General features: G+C 42.9%; 1 protein-coding gene across 1 annotated transcript; it reads right to left on the bottom strand.

Moving 5' to 3' along the window:
* Nucleotides 1-10677: 10677 nt before the first annotated feature.
* LOC104381732 (aldo-keto reductase family 1 member B1) lies at nt 10678-20181 on the bottom strand. Its single transcript, XM_009989524.2, has 10 exons — nt 20097-20181; nt 19436-19603; nt 18811-18927; nt 17926-18003; nt 17430-17552; nt 13325-13431; nt 13088-13169; nt 12445-12528; nt 11564-11646; nt 10678-10807 (listed from the first exon to the last, which is right to left on the bottom strand). Exons 1-10 carry the CDS (start codon nt 20160-20162, stop codon nt 10765-10767), a joined length of 951 nt encoding a protein of 316 aa, XP_009987826.2. The 5' UTR covers nt 20163-20181; the 3' UTR covers nt 10678-10764.
* Nucleotides 20182-21445: the final 1264 nt, after the last annotated feature.

The following is a 21445-nucleotide window of genomic DNA, read 5'->3' on the forward strand; positions in this document are numbered from 1 at the left end:
TGTGGGCAAACTCTCACAGAATAAAACTGATGTCATTAGAAAAATATTTACTAAATAGTTAAAAATAACACACACAGAGAAACCTCTCTCATACTTACTGTGATGATCAATCCACTAATTCACACCTGTACTGTTACTGGCGTTTAATATTTAGGAGAAAAAGGATCAATGGGTTGGTGAAAGCAGTGAAGAGAATTCTTCATTCAGCTTGAGTGAACTTTAATATTAAACATGTAAGAGAACTTCTGAACCAAAATCCCCCAAAAGCAAAGCAGCACATGCTTACGAAAACAGCAACTTTGCAGTGCTGCTGAGACAAATGGATTAGGTTTTTAAATGGATGACTTGAAGAAATTTTGCTTTTACTCCAATCCTCGTGGCTTTCTCTGACCTGGGACAGAGCAGCTGTGCTTGCGAAGGACATGACAGCTGCCCATTCTTAAGATGGAATTTTCAGGATCTGGACCAAAGAAATTCCTGGCCTGATCCCAGGCTGGACCGAAATGTGTTACAGTGACATTAGAAACTCCAGGCCTCTTCTCATGTGCCAGCCTGTGGCAAAAGGAAAAAAAATGAAGACAAGGACTGGAGCAACAAGAAGATGGTGAATTAAAGTGTGCAAGATGATGCCTTCTCGTAATTCAAATAATATTCTTACACTGCAGTGCTTGAGGGAGAAGACAGAGGGCCATTCAACTGCTGAAGTCTGCTTTTTAGTTTCATAGGTCCGGGCCTGAGGATATTTCCCTTTCTGATCATCCCCAAATTAAGGGAATTGCACTCTTGTACAACAAAACCCCAGCTCAGGTTAATACTGGTCATGGTATTTTCCCTAGTGACATGTATTTTTCCCACTTGTGCTAAAGTAACTATTTACAGAGGTATTAATGGAAAGCTGAGTTCCAGCTGTGTAACGCTTTAAAAAATACTCTAACACTAGTTTTCATGAAGGACAGAAGACTACCAGTGGCTTTGGGCTTTACGTGGCATGCTAGCCACCTCCACACGCAGCATCCCTGGCCAATCCGGAACTCTCATTCAATGCACTCCCATGCTGTCATCCCGACTTCAGAGACAGATAGTGATTAAATGAGCTCACGTAATAATTAGGAAGGGTTTACTATAGTGCTTTTCCCATGGGAGCCATCTCTGATTATCAGTAGAGCTGCTCCATGTAACCACGGAAGCATGTATGGTTTTTGGCTTTCAGCAGACAGGCAGAACTGCTGAGCTGTAATTCCTTATCTGCTCCTGGAGATGCTTATCCGGCTCCAGGTTCAAAGAAATGAGTGTTGTTCCCAAACCTGTCACTTCACATCATATCACGGAAAATTTCAAGGCAAGAACTACAGAATTCTTAATGGTGTCAACTTACGCAGAAAAATCCACTGTTAGTGGCACCAAGTACCTGCTTTACATTTAAAACTGAGAAAAAAACCTTTTGCCTGTCAGATACTACGTAAGTTATTTCTTTATGAATGCAAAAAGCTACTTTAAAATAAGGAGCAGAGTCTCCTTCATTAGAACTCAGAGATATTAATTTTTCCACCTTGTGATCTAAATATGACACAATTGGACCCCACCAGCACTGTAACTTTATGAGATGTTTTCATCATTCACCCAAACGTGCATCCCTTGCACACTTCCTTGTGCTTCAACAAATACAACGCTTTTCTTCTTCTGTTTTTGGTGTTCTTCCTGCAAATGAAGGAAGAATTCCTTCAGTTTGCAAAAAGACAAGTGTAACCCAGCTGTTTGGGACCTTTATTCAGGTAGGTGACTTTGAATTGGCTGAAAAGGCAATGGAAACCTTCCTTGCTTTTAAGAGGTGGTATTGCATCTGTGCATTAAGTGAGCCAGAAGCTCCTGCTCCATGTTTTAGCAAGATTGGGTTACCACTGGATATCCTCTTAACAGAATTTGATAAAAAGAGAGGGAACCCTAGCCAGTACCTGGTCCATACTCATCCGTATCTGCTGGAATCCAGCACTAGAGCTTATCAGAGCACTGCCCATCTGGTACAGGTTGGCAGCACTGGGATTTTTGCAGGTACATTGTGTGTTAAGGTGTCTTGTAACAGATACATACCAAACTGCAGTCTGAAAATCAAAACCAGTTGGAAACTCCAAAACAAATAGGCAGCTTTTTTTTGTTTGCTTTCTTTGGCTACTGTATATAAGAGACAGTCAGTGTAAATAAACTCCATTTTAAGAATGAGAGTTTTAAGTTTTTTTGAAGTGAGAAGCTGTGCCTACGTATTCTTGCCAATGTTATTAATGCAGCGTGCAGGTAATAGAATGGTTAGATACAAACTTACCCAGATCTGCAATTTATTCTGTTTTCTCAGCTTACGCGCTTAAAAATCACATACTGCAGACTCAGGGGTTCACAAAAGAGCAGTTTAGCATCACAGGGAAGTTTGGTGATTTCAGCTAAGCAAAAGACACATTGTCTTTTGAGAACAAGGTCACTGGCACATGCCAAGGTTGCAGAGCATTAACTTCCACTGCCCCACGTAAACTAAGCAGAGTCACATTTGGGTTTTTACTGTAGTTGGCAGTTTTAGTTCTGCAGAGCTTTTGTCAGGGGGGAAAAAAAGCTTTTTCTTCTTAGCCTTAAAACTATATCAAAGTGTTTTAATCATACTCTTTTCCTAGATGCAAAAATCACAAGGACTATCCTTTTTTTGGCAGACTAACATAGGCATCACCTTCAGCTCCTTCAGGGATCAGGACCATATATCATCATTTCAAGCAATATGTGATACGTTGTGATTTAATACACATTAAGTAAGTGGACAGTATGTACTACAAGATGGGAGAAGGTATCTCACAGGCAGTCTGAAGAGTCATGTTTGAGCATGCATGCATTTTGCTTCCTTTATTATGAACCACAGCAAGATCAGTCCTTTATCTTAGCTCTGCTCTTGTAGCAAAATCTGTATCCTCTTATCTTTTAGTAACAATTAGCTGAAGAAGTTTAGCAAACCTGAATCTTTGCAACTTGTGAAAAGCAGTCTTTGTCCTAAATGTACATCCTGACAAATTTTAAAGCAATTTAGATTCCCCTAGTGGTTGTATTTCTGGAAAAAAAGTCAAAACATATGCTATCTTTTAGTTGTTCATATAAGACAATCCATTTAACATGAGAAGGTTTTGATGAGGCAAGACAACATGCTGTTTGAGATTCTTAGTTAAGTAATTTGAGTGCAACAGAGTGAAAGCTCTTTCGAGGACACTGCTGAATTAGGTTTCAGGAGCTGTTTTCTTAATGAGGTTTCCTATTTATGAACTGCTAAAAAGCTAATAAACTGGTAGGAGATTTGTATGTTTAGTTTATCATATCTACAAGAGTATATAAATACTGCCTTTATCAGCAGAATGGCTGCAGTTAAGACTGTGAATCTCTCCCAGCAAATCCAAAGGCTGATAAAGGAGACAGAAGGAATTATTTTGTTTGGCAACTGTCTTATTTAACAAGCAGAAGAGTTGGGCAGCTTCACAGAAGCCAATAGTAGATTTTGCTCTCTTGTACTGCTCCCTAGATACTGCCTGCCTGTGTTTTGACTCAGAGGATGTCTCTGGATGGTATTTTCTCTGGTAAAGTCAGTGCTACTGCAGCCCATGCATCTGCTGGAGTTTTAATGAGGAGTCTGTTAATCAAGACTTCATGTGACTCAAAACTCCTGTCATTGCTTAAGGCTCTTCTAGCCCAGTAGAAGAGCAACATGGATCAGCACTGCCTGCAGAGAGGAAGGACAATTGTGTAATTAAGGTTCCAGGATAGGATACGCGCTTCATGGATACCCTTTTCCAACTGATTTTCTTTCTTAGTCTATAAACGAAGTCATGACATATCTTTGAGCTACTTTAAACTTTTGCAAGATGTTTGAATAACAGGTGCCCTAGAACTGTCAAAGCAATTCCAAACTGGATTTCCTAGAGCAACTCTTCTAAAGAAAGAGGTCTGAAAAGCCTATCAGCAAATGACACCAAACAGTTACAGTACAGTGAGGAAGGTGCCTGTAATGGGTGTTCCCTTTTTTCCCTCTTTCTCTCCCTCTGAACACACTAAATGGGAAAGGTCAGATACAGGATATCATCATAGCCACAGTTAGAAAACGAGCTGCATGGAAGGTGCTGTGCTTCCAGGCATTCAGACTGTGGTCAGGTTGCCCAGCTACAGCAGCAGAAGCAATACCCCACTTCAGGCTGTGGCATACAGCCCATCTTGAAATATTCTCTACTTCACAGGAATTTTCTAACAACATTCCAGTTTAATCACAGCTATCAGACTTGAAGTTATTTACAGGATGTTTATAGACAGTGGGAGGCAGGAAGTCAGACTAGATGATCACAGTAGTCGTAATAGTAAGAAATTCAAAACAAGTTAGAAGCCAGAGATTGTGTGGGTTTTTTAGAGACAATAGATCTTTCAGCTGCAGAAATTTTAGCAAAGGTAAAAGGAGAAAAAGTTTGGGTGATGTCAGCTACTGGGAAATAAAGGACCTTCTGTTTTGCAGCAGAGCTGCAGCCACAGGACTTAAACCCAACATGCCTTTCTAGCAGAACACTGCTGCCTCACAGCAGCCTACGACAGCAGCAAGCCTGCTGCTGAGCTGCTTGGTTGGAAAGCACAGCTCCTAGCTTCACCACCCCAACAAGTATGCCACGAGGGCACTGCTTTAATTACATCTGCTATCTGTAGAAAGGAAACTACAAAGCATGACTGCCATTGTATTGAGTTTGGAGGATTGCAAAAAAAAATCTTCCAGCATCTTCTGTGTTTTTTTACAAGTTCAGACTCTGCTTTACAGAGAACCTACTTGTCAAGAAAATAAAAATTGCCACAACAGGCTAGAGACGAGACTTGGGCTTGTTTCACTGCTATTGTAAATTCAGCTGACTGAAGAAGAGCAGGTGTTTTGTTGGTCAGATCACTGCAGCAGAAGAGAGGAAGGGACAAGCTACAACCCCCTTCCACAGAGTTTTATTTATGTCAGTGCAGGGACCTGCAGCAGATGTATTGCCCCTCTCTGATGAGTGCTGGAAACTTTCTAGTCTCCAGATTAATCGAAAACCTGTGTTAGTCAAGAAGCATGTAGCAATGGCCATCGAACCCACTCCCTCTTCTGCAGCTGTAACTAATTCAACTGCACACCACTATGGAGGTAGCCCAAGGCACATGCAGTGACAGGCTGTCTCTGCATACTTTGCACTGGCCCATGGAGCATTGCTTAGTTACTAATCCCAGGCTGGATCAGTCTAACACGAGGAGCAGATGTGCAAGAGACAACAGGTCTAGCACTTCACAGACCTGAAAATACCACAGTCATCTCTTAAAGCCAGGAGAAAAGACGCCACATTACAAACAAAACGCTTCAGGAAAAGAACATGAGTATCTTTCTCCACATCAGACACAGCATAAACCAGCTAAAGTCACCATGACCAGCTCTAGGGAGTGGAATAAGCTTCTCGAAGGACTAGCTGCTTTTATTCCCGTGAGGCTACTTCCTCAGCAGCATAATCCTCAACTTTGTTGGAATTACAGCAAGAGGTTTATATTATCTCCAAATAATTTTCAGTTTCCATCAGCTCTGTAACAGTGCTCTTAAACCAAAACCACAGATACATCTTTCCTAGTCAGCAGTGAGATTATCCATGCCACCAGACTGAGCCCAGTAAATGGAAAACACCTTAGCTTAGCGTTTTGCCTTTGTATCACAACATGTGGTCCCATGACTTGAGCTTTTATTGTGTAGTTCATCCACTCTGGTATAGTCAGGCCTTCATTATAAAGTTCCAAAGAGGCTGGGTGAAAAATAAAGTGTTACGTCCTTGTTTTAGAGGGAAAACAGGAATTTATAATTCTTTGCTCAGGTTTCCAATCTACTAGAATTCCAACCTCTCTCATACTGAGCTCAATACCATTCAAAAGCAAATAAAACAAGAAACAAAACCAATATGATAGAGAGATCCACTCCATGAACTTTTTGCATTCAATCCTGCACAAAAAGTTCTGGTCCTTGCCTTTCTCTATATCTTAAAGATTACAGAAGACTGACTAGGATGATCAATGGCCTAGGAGTAATTTATACAGGTGGCAATTAAGTAGGCTAAGACTTTCCTTGACCTGAAACCAGTGCAGGGAGCTCTGCCAGAAGTTTATCCAATCTGGAGCAGCTTTGGAAAGTGTGACTTAAAATAGATCAGCTGCTATCTGCTCCAGTGTAAAAACCAGGAGAATCAAAAAAATCTAGCAGCAGAAACCCCAAAACAAATAGAAGAGGTCACAATTATTCACGAGACCTGCGGTTATGAAAAAAATCATTCCCTTGGAACATAACAGATTCATAAGGTGACTGAACAAGAAAGAGCAAACTGATGGCTGTTAAACACAGAAGAAACTGCTTTTCAACTGCTGTCAGAGTATTTAAAGAACACACCACTGCAATGCTCAGCTTGCTCACCTTCAAACTGCTCTGGCCACAGCTGGAAATAGGATGCTACACTAAGCAGATGCTTAGTCTGATTCAGCTCAGCTGTTCTTAAAAGCAGCTATCAGCTGATTTGTAATCAGGCTTACTTCAGCTCAGAAAAGCTAGATTGTATATTCAGCTTGCTATTTTTTTGCTTAAGAACTCAGGGAAAAAAAAGACCTCGTTTTGCAGATGTTTGTACTAGTGGTTCTGTACCACACATTTAAACAAACTGAAATGCAAGAGCAACACAGCCTATGAACAAGTTTAAGAGTTGCCTCTCAGCTTAAATGAGCAAGGTCCTGCCAGAATAAGGCAGAGCTCTGCACTTTTTAAGTGACCAAGGACAAGGCAGAGGGAGAGATGACAAATAGTTACTGACAGAATTTACAAATGACAAACTAAGGGAGTATTAAGCGATTAAAAAGATAAAATCATTTGTCCTGAGTCAACTGTTCTGTGCTTCAATTTAGCAAAAATCTTCAGATTTCTAGTCATGTCTTCAACATCGTGAACACAGATTAAAAATCCAAATGCAGGATTTTTCTCTTCCTGTTTTGAATCATGTAGTTTCCTGTGCCCCAGATTTCACAACTCTGCACAAGTGTTACAGTATGCACTTGTGTCAGTCTTGTGAGCTCAGCAAGAAGATAGATCCTGCCTCCCCTTCCCCAGAGAGAAACAAAGACCAAGTTCCAGAGCATTGTATAAAAAGTCATTCCAGCCAGGCAGGCTTGTGTGTTTATATTCCAGTATCAGAAGTCGAGCCATTTTCTCCCAAAGGATCATTAACTGCAACCTGAAACATACTGTGCCTGCAATATTTGTGGTGTCCTGCCTCCAACCAGCAAGATGCCAATTCCAGCTGCATGTATTCTCCTCTGCTACCCAGAAAACACTCTCAAAAAAGGTCTCCTGCCTTCTCCAATGAGCTAATTGCCAATTTTCTCCACCCATTTTCCCTGATAAATCAGTTCACCATCATTCTTCGCTACTATGGAAATAGATCTGTTCTGTCAGAGCTATTTTATTTTAGCACAAAAAGAAGGCCTGCTAACCTGGTGTCATACGAAGCAGTGAGAGCACAGCTACAAGTCAAACCAAGTTTGAGTTCAAGTACCTATTCTAACAGTCCCAAGAACATGATTTTGCTGCCTCCTGCTCTTAAATCTTTCCTGTAGGCTGGACTCCTCTTCCTCAGGTGTGCTATGGTATCACAATAGCTGCACTGCTACAGCAGCACCCTGAGAAAGTCTAGTAAGAGGCCAACAAGGTGGAGCTGAATTACAAGTTCTTAAGTCAAAAGCACAAAAAAAAAGCCCCAAACCAACCACTTTTCATTGGAAGAGCTACAAGATTATATTTGTCCTTAAAAACGTCTTTGATCAGAACCCCAGAGATCTGTCAAATCCCAAACAAAAACAAATGCTGTGAACAGTTCCAGCAGGAAGAGCTCAGTTAGCAGGAATGCTAGGCTCCGGATATCTAGTTCTTTGATCTTTCCACTTTACCTTTTAGGAGACAAAAGTAAATCTCTACCCTTGGAGGCAGACAGTGAGGCACAAGTAGGGCTGTACAGCAGCCATCTATTTTACTGTAACAATCCCCAAAGCAACTGGCATTTATTTTACTGTAACAATCCCCAGATCAACCTAGATTAAACAAAAACTTGGCTGCAGTCTGGAACACTGACTCTTCTTCTATTTCAGCCTTATTTAACTACATCTGGCCTTGAAGAAGCAATCCAAAATTATGGGTGACAGGGTTTCCTATCACTCCCTTCCCACTCCTCATCCTTTCTGACAACAGCCTGCTTTCTGTTCAAGCTTATGCTCAGGTGCTTCTCTTTTTCCTCTATTCCCACTCATTTCACCAAGCATCCAAGCCCTCTCCTGGGTTAAGTGCTGCACTGTGTCCTAGAACGACCCTTTCCAAATTCTTTCCTGCGAAGTCATCCAACAAAATACAGAGCATGCCTGTTACAATACCACTCCACCCTGAGTGCGACCTCGTCTTCCTCTGGCTGCAGAGCAGTCTGTCTGACAGTCTTCTCCAGTAAAATTCCTACTCTGAGAATGGAAAATTTCAGGCACAAACTTTCATAAAGTGACAGTGAAATGAAACCAGAGGAAATCAGCAGAACCTGATGTACTAGTTGGAAACCCTGACCCTCAATGTAACTTCTCGCCAGAACACACTTGTCACAAAAATGTTATTTCCAAGCAAGTCAACTTTGCCCCAAACAGTGTTCCAGCACAGCTCAGACTAATCTAAGAACATTGGCTGTTCTGCTTTTTTTTTTAATATGCCTTTGGGCTTCTATTTATCACATAGTAGATAGACAAAAACCACTTGCAGAGTTAAAGCTTTCTGCATTTCCTTTTAAGCCCACAATTTAAAGTGACTATAATCATGTTATAGGAGAATGAATTTTAGAGCAGATTATTGCTTAGTCAGATACTGATTCTCTCTTCCCTCCTCCTCCTGTTTTAAGTTAACTCAATCTTGTCTGTTCAGCCTATTGTAAATTATTCTGACCAAAAACGTATAATCTGGCCTCAGCAATAGTGGAAAGATTTTACAGAAGCATTTGAAGATTAAAAAAATGTTTTCTCAAAATAATGGTTAGCATTTATCAGAAAGAAAAATTCTAAGTTAGTGTGACTCCTTAAGTACCTTTTTAACAAGGCCAGGAAATAAACCACCTACTTTGCAAATAGTTTGGGAACAACTGCATTTGTGGTGCATTAAGGTAGCTGAGTTCCCCCTTCCTGTGCTATGCTGCACAGTTATGGAATCAGAATCCTGCCTTACATTTACCACGTAGGGATGGTCATGGATCAACAGGTTTGGTGTCTCCCTTCTCTCATCTGTTCAGAAGAATCTTCTTTCTGCCAGGCCTACAAAGCTTCCTTCAGAGGTCAGTTCTCACTCTAGATCAACTCAGATCTTGAAAACAAAATTCACAAGACACAGAAAATCACCCCAGCACTAGCCACTGTTTTTCAAAGCACCCAAATGCATTTTCTGAATAGCCTTGAGCAGCTCTCTGAAGGCAACAACTTTAAAGCCATTACCTGCAAGTATTGTGGAAACCATAAAACCACCAAGGGACAAACACACCTCACGTGTTAAAATTTCAGTATAAGCCTACTTTTTTTGTCCTCCCAGAACAAAGCAGTAAGTTTCTGATCTGCTAGCTCATGACAGTTTCTTGGAGACTTATTTTTACTTTATGTGCAAATGGTTGCTTGTAGAAGCCCAGCAGTTTTTCCTGCAGCATGTGCTGCCTGCTTGGAAAGGGCAGGTTTTCTACTGCTTGCTTACTAAACAATTCCACAAGATCCTGAGCAGGCTTCATGTCTTGAATTGAATAAGTTTTCTACTAGCCAAAGTATACTATCACTTCAGTAAAATAAAGTCAGATTTAAACATGAGTATATTATCTGTCAGACATATCAAAAGAGCTCTCTTCAGAGGCTCAAGTAGACTCAATGGCCACAGGTTCATCACACGGAAGTGTTCTACATGCGCCCTAGCATCAGAACAGCAGATAGCTAGCAGGGAAAGTGTAAGCTAACATCAACACCCAATGATTTCTTGGGAGACAGTAATTTTCCTTGCTTTTGTGCAATCTCTAGAGACAGCTGATACAGCTACTCCAGCATTACCACCATTAGAGCACTGCTGAAATAACCATCTCATTACACACAGTAATGAAACTATATTTTATTATAAGCAAAACCAGCTTTTATATCACCAGCAAACTAAGACCTATACACTTTTCAAAGAGCTACCCATGTAGAAACCATTATACTTTGAAATCAACTTGTACTTCCAATTAGAGAAAAAAATCATGGAGTGTTAGAAAAAGAAACAAAACCAAACCCACAAGTAATCAGAAAAAAAAAAATCAGACCTCACATTAATCATGTAGAGTCTGCCATATCGTGGTCCTTCCAGACAATAGTTATTAGCTCCAACTCACAGTATTCCAAAATAAAAGTGCCTGCTAGTTCAAACTTTCTCAATGTATTCTGCTTACCAATTCCAGACAGGCAGTTTGGCAAAACCAATCTACTAGTCCATGTAGTATGCTCTTCAGAACCATTTTAGCATTTCCTTCTTCCAAAAAAACACAAAGCAACACAAAGTCACTGAGTACATATACTGCATCTTTGAGGGGGAAAAGAAAAAAGTGGGGGGGTGTCTGATGCAGTGAGAAAGCTACATAGACAACAGCAGAAGCGTATCTGAGAAGTCTGGAGAAAGGCAGGAAACCATCTTCAGTATTCTGCATGGAAAGGGTAGTCCTTGTGAGTTTTGCACCTGAGGGAAAGCAAAGAGGAGAGATTATCTCGTGTCCAAAAAATACTACATGCAGTTTAGCCACCATACAGAGCCACCCAGGGAGGAGCTGAACTGCATCAAAGCAGAGTCAATTTGTTTCTGTCTTCCCTAGTGATGTGCTGCTTTTGTAAACACAAAGCTTCTTGAGTGCCTTCTGCTGTTCGGGCTCTGAGCACTCCAAGCAACATGACCTAAGTGCTTTGTAGACAACTAACTCAAGGTTGCACTGCTTACTGCCAGGACAACCTTTTCTGCAGCCTTCTAACAGAGTTCAAACCTGGCTTTAGGCTTCCAAGTTGCAAGTGTTTATCTTACTTTTCAAATGTTCAACCACTCCTGAAGAACAGAGTCAGTTTTTATAATACACCTAAGGGTTCTGGCAGAAAGACAAAATAAGACCAAGAATTTGAGTCTCCGTCACGCTCATTTCTCCAATATGGGCAAAATAAAAATTAGGAATAAGAAGCCTCCTGTTGCAATTCCAGCTACCAAAAGTTTCTGGGAGACTGAACTGAAAACAAATCGGACGTTTGCTTTATGCTCATCATGATTTGGTTCGTAACACAAACATTTAAAAATCTAACTCTGGAAAGTTATTTTGAGGATGACTCCTTTGGAAATTAAGTTGACATATCCTGAATTTCAACCAAGCCTAGTATCTATAGCTTCATATACTAAATTATGACATACTGAAAACTTAAGAGCTTGAAAAAACCCACCACTGCTGCCACTTACGTGTTCATTTCACAGACTCTCCAGTTTCTGTTAAAGCTGAGAATGGTTGCCATCTCCTCTTTAGTCAATTCAAAGTCAAACACCTGGCAAGAGAAACAGCTGGAAATCACCTCTCTGAATAAATCCGAGATTGTAAGCAAGAGTCACAAAATTAAAGAGCAAGTCCACAGTATAAGGGTGCTTCTTAGAAGAAATGACTGCTTCATGAGGGAGGGAAAGGAAAAGGTCTCTGGATTTCTGAGACTGCACTAGCTGGAATTGGAGGGAGAGGTGAGCAGGGAGAGGGAGAAATTTAAAAAAATCTCGAGCTGCAGTTACATGTGCCAGTTGTTTTAAGCAGTTTGGAGAGCACTCTATGTTGCAGAAGGCCTCCTATCCTCCACTTGTGAAAGGTGCATTCTTCTGTTGTATTCCAAAAGGAACATCTTCACATTCCACCTATTGCAAATAAGTGTCTTGCAAAATCCTAATACTGGTTTCAGCCAAGGACCACTGAATCAAGAGCAGCGACATGGTTTACAGACACCAGGACTATTTTCTTAACAGCAGTTGCTCTACATCAGCCTTTTGTGGTACGCTCCTGCACTCAGGCCCCAAGCAAGCTCTGCTCAGCTGATTCATCCCCGTGATACAGAACAGGAAGCATCCCATAACATGACTGCCAAGATTACCAGCATGCTATTTCCAAAAGCTTTGTTCACTCCTGCTCTCCAACTGCAACCTTAAGTTTAGCCCGCTGCAGGTGAACACAGAGAAAAAGCCCAGTCCTCTGGTCTGAGGAAGACTTAGGAAGGGTGAGAAAGGACCACTGCTCGCTCAGCAGGGGGAAGCCATGCCATCCCTGAACATGCCATGCACCCAGGTCACTCCTAATGACCCACCTTGAAGTTCTCCACAATGCGCTCTGGTGTGACAGACTTGGGAATCACAATCACGTTTCTCTGGATGTGGAATCGAATGAGAACCTGCAAGAGGCACATCACTGAGTCGGAGAGAAGACAGCTTTCGTGCTATGGCAAAAGCAGAACCTGCTCCAACAGTTGTTTGCTGAAAACTGTACAATTCAACAGAACTAACCCATTTCTACAGAGCTGCATTTCAGATCGTACCTGAATTTTAAACGGCACTTTCTGAAGTGCCAATACAGACATGATGGAACCCCACATAGAGGCCTCCGTTCCCATTCAAGTTCAGTGATACACAGCTCCGTTCTTTCCCACCTCAAGTTTTAGTAGGCTATGCAAGGAAAGGTTCACTTCTTTGCAACAGGACTCACGACAGGAAGACTGAAACAGGATAGCATCTGAAGACAGGTCAAGAAAGTGTTTCTTGTTGACAGTCAAAGAGCCCTTACAAGCATGTACGGAAGGCCATAGAGCAAACAAACCTACACTGCTACTTTACACCACAGAAGAGCACCACAGCTGACAGGTAATGAAGAGCCAGCCTCTCCTTTACATCCTCGTTAGACATCCTTTATGCTGCATCACAGCAAGGGGTACCCACTGCCTGGCACCTACTTACCTGTGCTGAGGTTTTGTTGTGCTTGGCTGCAATCTCTTTGATCTTGGGGTCATCCAGAAGGGAAGGATCCTCCGGCTTAGCCCTACACAGAGAAAAGAATATCAGTGGCAAGAAACTGCAGTAGATCCAACCTGGAAGAGATCTGTACACAGATGAAAAACTCATGATGCACTTGTGGCCTCAAAGTTTCAAGCGTAATCCACGCCAGCTCCCTTGCCAACTGCAGAGCCATCTTACCACGGTCTGTCAGGAGAGCCAAGGGGGCTGTACGCTGTCACAGCGATCCCTTTGGATTGGCAGTACTTGATCAGCTTCTCCTGGGTAAGGTATGGATGGCATTCAACCTGTTGACATAAGAGTACAAATACTGATAGTGATTTAACTGCTTTAACAGGTTCCAAGGATTAGTTTTCAACCAAATCAAAGGCTGATTTTTGTTCTAATTTATAGTCTCTTCTGTGTGATACTATACAGCCTTTGCTTTCTGTATGCCCCCACTCCCTTTCTACTATTTATAGCAGCTCTCTTTGCCATGAAGGGTCCAAGGACTGTAACACCACTCCTTAAAACTTTGCTGATCCCTGTAATCTCCAATATATGAGATCAACAGCTACATAATTGCTTAAATGGGGCAGTTTAGTAAAACGTACACAACTGCAACTGTAAAATGATAACAATAGGATAGCAGACCAGTAAGTACAAAGTTCTCCTTTCATCCCTAATTAAACATGCTATAGTTTTTTTTTAAAAAAAAACCTGCCACATAAACTTCAATATCAACATCGTTTCATTCGTTTCTGTTTGCTTTGTGTCAATACTCACGCTGAATACCTCTGCTCTGCAAACAGTGGGAACGGCTGACTGCTACAGATTTTAGACCTTCGGCTTACTGCCCATTATAGCCTTTTTATAAACCCATGTGTGCTTACCATGAACTTCCATAAGAACATCTACATAGCAGAATACAGACTCCTCAACAGTGGACTGGTATTCTGGCAAACTAATGCACAGGTACACAGTATGAAACAAGAATTATTTATCTCAAAGCAGGCAGTGAATGAACACTCTGATACTTTGCATAGAGGGACTTTCAGGGTGGTTCCACCCCAGCAAGCACTAGTTTTCTTCCAGCAGGCAACATCAAGATACTTTCTACACCATGATTCCAGCCTTCTGGAGCTTTCTGAGGGAAGTCCCTGGAGACTTGTGCACTACACTGGCAGGTGGAGCAGCACAGTGCAAAACATGGGATCAGTTTACAGCTTCGAGTGCTTTATTTGTGGTTCTGGCTGCTTGCTGTTAGCAGAAGCCTACATGGCTGAGTTCCCATTCTGGGACATGCTGGAATATTAGACACTAGGACATGTAACTCAGTTTTTGGGACCAATGATACATATTTATTTTGCTTCAGCAGTTGCAGAAACACAACTATAAGAGTAACAGAGCATCTCATTATTTTTCTCAACTATTTCAAAGGTAGAATTTATGCAATATAAGCCAGGCAAAGTCATCCTTACCTGTCCACTGGCACTCAAATTGAAAAACTTCTGAGCTATGTTATCTAGTCTTATGTTTCAATCAGGGTGAAAACCCTGTGATGTACATTAAATGGTTCTGATGTACATTAAATTGTATTGATGTACATAAACAAGTACCTTAAGCTATTGCAATCCACACTATGTTATAATGATCAAGTACTTGAGTCAGATTTCCTACTCAATTAAGCACTAGTATCATTGTAATGTAATTACTACCTTGCCAAATTAATTTCTCACCATGAAAGAGGCCAACATGCATACTCACCATATCCAATTAAGAATGGGAATGACAGCAAATACAGGGGATTACTGGATTACACATGAAACATCTGCACAGAGAAAGCTTTTGCAAGAAGCACTATCACTAGTAGGCCAACTAGTAAGAGTTAATAACAGACAAGCTACAGTGGCAATGAGGTGTAGCAGATGTTGGAAGGTATCTTAAGACTTTTATTAAGTATCCTGAACTAACTTTGGGACTAATAACGAAAACACCCAGGAGAGAATTACGAATTTTGCACTTGTCAGAAGGCTTCAGTTTCTTGTCAAACTGACTTCCAGAGAAAAATTCTATTCGCTTTCTGAAAAAAGGTGCTAAAATATCTTTTCAGTACCTCTGCTCTAGCTACCACATAAGTTAACCAGTTCTTGTAACCACCTATCAAAAACTGAGACTGCAGTCCTTCAAACACCACAGCAATCAAGGACAAGTTTACACAGATGCCACAGGGATCTATCCTGGGACTTGTCCTCTTCAACCACCTGTGACAGGCTCTAGTCTCATCAAGTCAGCAGGTGATGCCAAACTGGGGGAGGACCAGTCAATACACTCAAGGCCAAGGCTGCCTCTTCAGCAGGACCCACTCAGGCAGGAAGAACAGGCCAGCAAAAACCTTACAAAATTCAAGGCAGCTGCACACAAAATCCTGCACCTGGAAAGGAAAAGCCTCTGGCAATAACACAGGTTGGAACCTGACTGCCTGCAAAGCAACTCAACTAGGAGAAAAGCTGGAGGCCTGTCCTGGTTTCAGCTGGGACAGATTTAGTTGTTCTTTTTAGCAGCTAGAAGAGCTCTGTTTTAGGGACTCGTTAAGAGAATAATGTTGATAGTGCACTGATGTTTATAGGTGGCACTGAGAACTCAAGGACTTTTCAGCTTCTCATGTTCTTGCCAGTGTGCAGGGGCACAAAAGGATGGGGGGGGGAGCACAGTCAGGACAGAGGGGCCACAACTCTACTTATGATTTGAATTTAGGATTGAGGCCAAACTGCCCAATGGAGCATTCCATATCATGCAGCATCATGCCCAGTAGAAAAGTGAGGGTTAACCAGAAAGAAGGGCCTTTGCTCTTGCAGGGGCTCTCTTTCTCAGAGCGCACTCTCTCTCTCTCAAACTCTCTTTTCAGATCTCTCACATCTGGGATTGCAGCATCAGGACTTAATGTGTTTTGGAATCATTAGTCCAGGACAGGATGGCTCTTGGTCACCAGGTGGTTTACAATTACACTGTGCATCACTTGTTTATGTAATATTATCACACATACATATATACTCATATGTTAGTAGCAGTATTAAATTGTTCTTATCTCAACCCACAAGTCTCCTTCAGAGAAGGGAGAGTAATCCATACTGGCTGAGCCTCTCCACTGAGCAGGGGCAGAAATAAAAAGAAACCTGAAACCAGGACAGGGCCATAGCAGGCTGAGCTGAACATGAGCCAGGAGTGAGCAGTAGGAAGACAGCCAGTAAACTGTGGGAGCAATCATCTGCCTCTACTCAGCTGTCAGACCACGTTTATAATACCATGTCCAGTTTTCCTCCCTTCCCAGCCCTCTCAGAAGAAAAATTGACAGACTGTCATGAATTCAGCAAAGGGCCACCACAACAGCTGGGGGCTGGAGAACCTGCTGTACTGGGAAAGGCTGAGGGAGCTCAGCTTGTTCAGCTTGGCAAAGGGAAGGCTTCAGGTCTCCTAGTGGAAGTTTTTTAATACCTAAAAGAAGGTTATCCAAAGACAAGACAAGCTCTTCCATGGTGTATGGGGGGAGGACGAGACAACAGGCACAAGCTAAAACAGGAGAGGTTGAGACTGGTTATAGGACTACTTTCCCCCTTCCCCATACAGCCAAGGCAAGGGCTCAGGCAGTGGAGCACACTGCCTGGAGAGACTGAGCATTCTCCATCCTTGCAGGTTTTCAAGGTGGTTTAAAGCCCTGGGCCACCTGCTCTGATCTCACAGCTCATTATGTCCCAAGATCTCCGACCACCTGAATTTTCCTAAGATTTTATTCAAGTGCTGTTTATACTCCTGGACACTTCTACTCTATGGCTTACCTTGCAACTCCAGTTCCTCTTTCCTCCTAACCCTCACTAAGTCTGTAACCAGTCCATAAAGGATGTTTCTGTTCAATTCCCTCAGTTATCAGCAACAGGAACTGATCCCTCCCTAGAGGAGTTGCAATTCTTTATTAGGTCCTCATATATACACACTAAGTTTTACTCTACTTAAAGGAAGTTTTTAAAGCTCATCTAAGTTCACCCCCATTCCCATCCCTTCAAAAAAAGGGATTCTAGAGCTGCTCCTTGCCAGACTTCCAAGCAGCAGTGTATAAAGTCCATAAGAAAAACAGCACTTTATGCATCCAGAAGTAGTCAAAGGGTGGGACTGAGCAAACATGCTGTCTACTCTATTCTTTCTATAACCTTTTTGCATAAGATCTTAGTAATTCTTAAAAAAACAGAAAGCAAACCACACACCACAAAACAACACTCGAGCATTTGTCTGCTGTCACTTGGCAGTTCACCTGGTTATTTGCAGGCTTGTACTTCAGTCCCGGCTTGTTCAGGATTCTTTCAATCTGCTCACGGTTAAAGTTGGAGATACCAATGGCTTTTACCAGGCCAGCATCCACCAGCTCTTCCATGGCCTAACACAAAGACAAGCAAAGTGAGCATCTAGTACACATGACAGGGCCTGAAGAACCCATACTTCCTGACACGGTTTATTTCCTTAATGAGAAGCAAAAAATAACCATTTAGACTTTTAGAGTTCAAGTTTGAGGAAAGAAATCAGAGCACTAGTGTATCCGTGCCATGTCTCCCATTTCACCAAAGCTCAAAGACTCATTCTTTGAGCCTGTGGAAATTCACAGTAATTTAGAAGTGGAAGATAACAATACTCAACAATGCACTGTTCTACCAGCAAGTCCTTCCAAGTAGTTCTACATACATGAGAAATGAAAAGATGGAATAAACTGGTTAGGACAGAAGACATGATTCTCCTGCTGTGGCTAAACCTACCTCCCACGTATGTCGAATATCCGTGTTGCTGGGTATGGACATGCCTTTGTCATCTGTGGGAAACAGGTCCTCTCCTGCCTGTCAATGACAAAGAAAATGTTTAACACACTTTTTGGTGGGAAGTTAGGGTAACATCAGCTGAAGACCACGATGCCACAAACTCCTACTCCAGGACATACTAATACTTATTATCTACATGTCCTTTAGATAATACTAATACTTATTTGTCTACATTCTTCAGTCTTTTCTTTTGCTTTCATACAAGACTATGGCATCTTTGCCCACAACCATCCCAGTAAGGACAGGTACTTCTGCTGGACACAGCGTCCTCTGGCTCACCAAAACACACACGGTGAAACATAACTCTCCACTTGTAGAGCTATAGCCAGTTTACAGGCTTACTTTCTGTATTACACAAATACACAGTTCTTATATGGACAGAATGAAGTGGTTGATTAAAATGTGTAATTAAGAACCCACTTAAGATCTGGAACGTGTTCAGTCTGTATTGGACCAGATCTGCTGACAGATCTTTCTTGGGGAGACTCATTGTTCAAGTTGCTAGCATAGGGCATGTTAAAAGAGCCTGTGTCCCAGTCAGGACTATGTGCCAGGTATCAACTTCATTCAAAACTGGTTGTTTTCTATTGCTACATTACTTCAACACATTTTCACTTTGTTAGTTCTGACCATATGAAACTATTTTTAAACATATAGATGCTAGGAAAAACAGTCAATCTCAGAAGCAGTAAGTAGAAAGAAGATTTTGATCAGGCCCTAACAGAAAGGCTAAGCTTAGAAACATTCTAACCAAGACATCCGTTCCTTTGCATGCAGTCTTTAGAGTCAGGAACTGAAAAGCCAAGGGCGTTGCTGCTACTGTACCTTAAAACCAACAGGCCAGTGGATGAGGTAAAGATCCAGGTAATCCAGTTTCAGGGCAGCAAGAGTCTTCTGGCACGCTCCCTTCACCAGAGATTTTTCATGAAACGTGCACCACAGCTAGAGACAAAAAGCCAAGGCACACCGTGACCTCCTGGGTTAAGCCTCTTGGAACCCTTCTGTCCCCTTTGGAAGGTGATGTGCATCTAGGTCATCCTACTATCTTCAACCAGGACTTGCTTTGGGAGTGAGGCTGGCCCACGATACTCAGGGCACTACATGCAGTGGCACAGGCATGACTAAGTAGTGTCAAGGCAGACAGCAGAAGTAGTCTAGTTTCATTAAGATTCCATTTAAAAGCATCTACCAGAAGGTCAGATGCTGCATGAAAGAGAAGAGCATAACTTCATGCCAGGAAAAGTTCAAAGCATACCCATGTCAGCAGTACGTATCCTCCACAATTCTCCATATAGGATGACACAAATTAAGGAAGCTTGTCTCAGGAGGGGCCTACATGATGTTCTGAATTGTTCCATGCTGCATCACAGCGTAGGAAAGTAAAGAACTAGAGGGTTACTGCCAAAAAAAAACAGGTGTCTCCTAGAACCCTGTACTACCAGATCCATACCTTACTGACAATGAAGAGATCTTCTCGTTTCACAACACCTTCCTTGATTTTTTGGTGGATCCCTTCCCCAACTTCATTTTCATTCTGGTACACATAGGCACAATCAAAGTGACGGTACCCAGCATCAATAGCAGCCGTCACTGCAGCTGTTACTTTCCCTGGTGGGGACTGGAAAAAAACAAAAAATATCCAACAAACACTAATCAATATGTACCAAAGGCCTTTTCCCTAGCAAGATAAAATTAAGAAAGGAACTGCAGCTAAAGCAACCCCTTAATTAAAATAAAAAATTACACCAAGAGCAGTACAAAGCCTCTCTCTGCCCTGCAGCATTTTAAAGCCTGTTTACACCTAGAATACGGGCTCCGGAACTCAAGGCCAGTCTCCAGCCGCCCCTCCATCACCCCACTCCCACGCGGAGCTCGGAGGGGAGAGAAGGACTCCCGGTACCACGGGCCGCAGCGACATCACAGCCCCGAGACGGGAACGGCAACGGCAGCGCGGCCCGGCCGCGATGTTGGGGACGCCGAGCACAGACCCGATATGGCGGCAGAGACGAAATCCGACCCTGCAGGGACAGGGCCGCCCCCAGCTGCACTCCCTTCTCTCCTGCAACCAGGACCGAGCACCACGACCACCCTCTCGCCACCAGCCCCATTACCTTCCACGTGCCCAGCCCTAGGATGGGCATCTTGGCCCCGGTGTTCAGCTGCACGAAGGTCGCCATCGCCCTGCGCAGCGCTCAGCACGACGGCTGCGGCTGCCGCCCCAGCGCCTTTCATAGGCGGCCCGGCCCGCCCCGGGGCGGGGGCGGCGGGGCGGGGCCGCCGCTAAATCCCGGAGCGCAGCCGTGGGATCCTGGTGCGCCGCACGGTGGGAGACCGGGATAGCAGCGGTGGCGTTTCTTGTTGGCTTGGAGCCTTTCGAAGAGATGTCTCATTCCTGGAAGCGCTTAAGACCAGGTTGGATTAGCCTTTGGGCAACCTGGTGCAGCGGAGGGTGTCCATGCTCGTGGCAGGGGGATTAGAACTAGATGAGCTTTGAGGTTCCTTCCAACCCAAACCATTTCATGATTTTATGTTCTTGCTCAGTAGGATGCTCCAGGTCAACCTCTGTGTGCAGCGTGTGCAGGGGCAAGATCTGAGGGTCTTGCCTGAGCCCCACTGTAGGAGGTATTGGTCTTCTTCTTGCTCCGAGCTCAGATCAAGCCAGGAGCATGTTCTTGGAGTTGATGAGGCTTTTTGTCTTTATGCTGCTCTTTGTTCATTAATCCTATCTGCTTAGGCTAGTCCTTGCTGTTGGAGATTTGTGCTGGGACAGAGAAATCACTAAAGAAACCTTGGTGTGCTGTGGGAGCGTGAGGAGCACCTCATTCTCTTCTCCAGATGGGGCAAATGCAGCTTCCACTTCAGCAGATAGTGAGCTGTGGCGTAGGAGTAACTTAAGATAAAGTGAATTTTAAAAAAGGACTTAGTTTTGAATGTTGGGGGAGGTTTTTTTAAAAGTGTTTTAAAAGCTGCAGAAGAGGAACAGTGGCTTTTTAGTGAGCAGCATACTGACCAAATTGTTCCTCCATCTTCAGGGAGGTGTTGAGGGCATTTCGTAATAAAATGCATGATTGTGATCATACGTGCTAGGTGGCCAATAATCTCCCAGCAGAAACTGGCTTTGAAATTTTCGCAGACAAGCATACGCTGTTCTGCCAGAGAGGTCACAGTGCAGTGGAAAAACACAGACTTGCCTGGAAGGCTTTGCTGCTTACTCACACTTGGAGAAGTTCCTTCAGGTGTGAGCGTTTGCTCTGGGTGCCTCTCCCAAGGCAGATGCCTGTGCTCTCTGCAGCTTTCTATTTTTCGCTCCATTTGGCTGTGGGGTGGGCAAGGTAGTTGCTTTTCCTCTTTAATGTTCTCCTGTTTTGCGTCAGTGCCAACAGCCATCCCTGGCAGGATGCGATGTGTTTGCACTTGGGTCACAAAACTGTTGCTTATCTCCTACCTTTTGGATTTGGTT

Source organism: Tauraco erythrolophus, chromosome 4, assembly GCF_009769465.1.
Source record: "Tauraco erythrolophus isolate bTauEry1 chromosome 4, bTauEry1.pri, whole genome shotgun sequence".
In the NCBI taxonomy this organism is placed as follows: Eukaryota; Metazoa; Chordata; class Aves; order Musophagiformes; family Musophagidae; genus Tauraco; species Tauraco erythrolophus.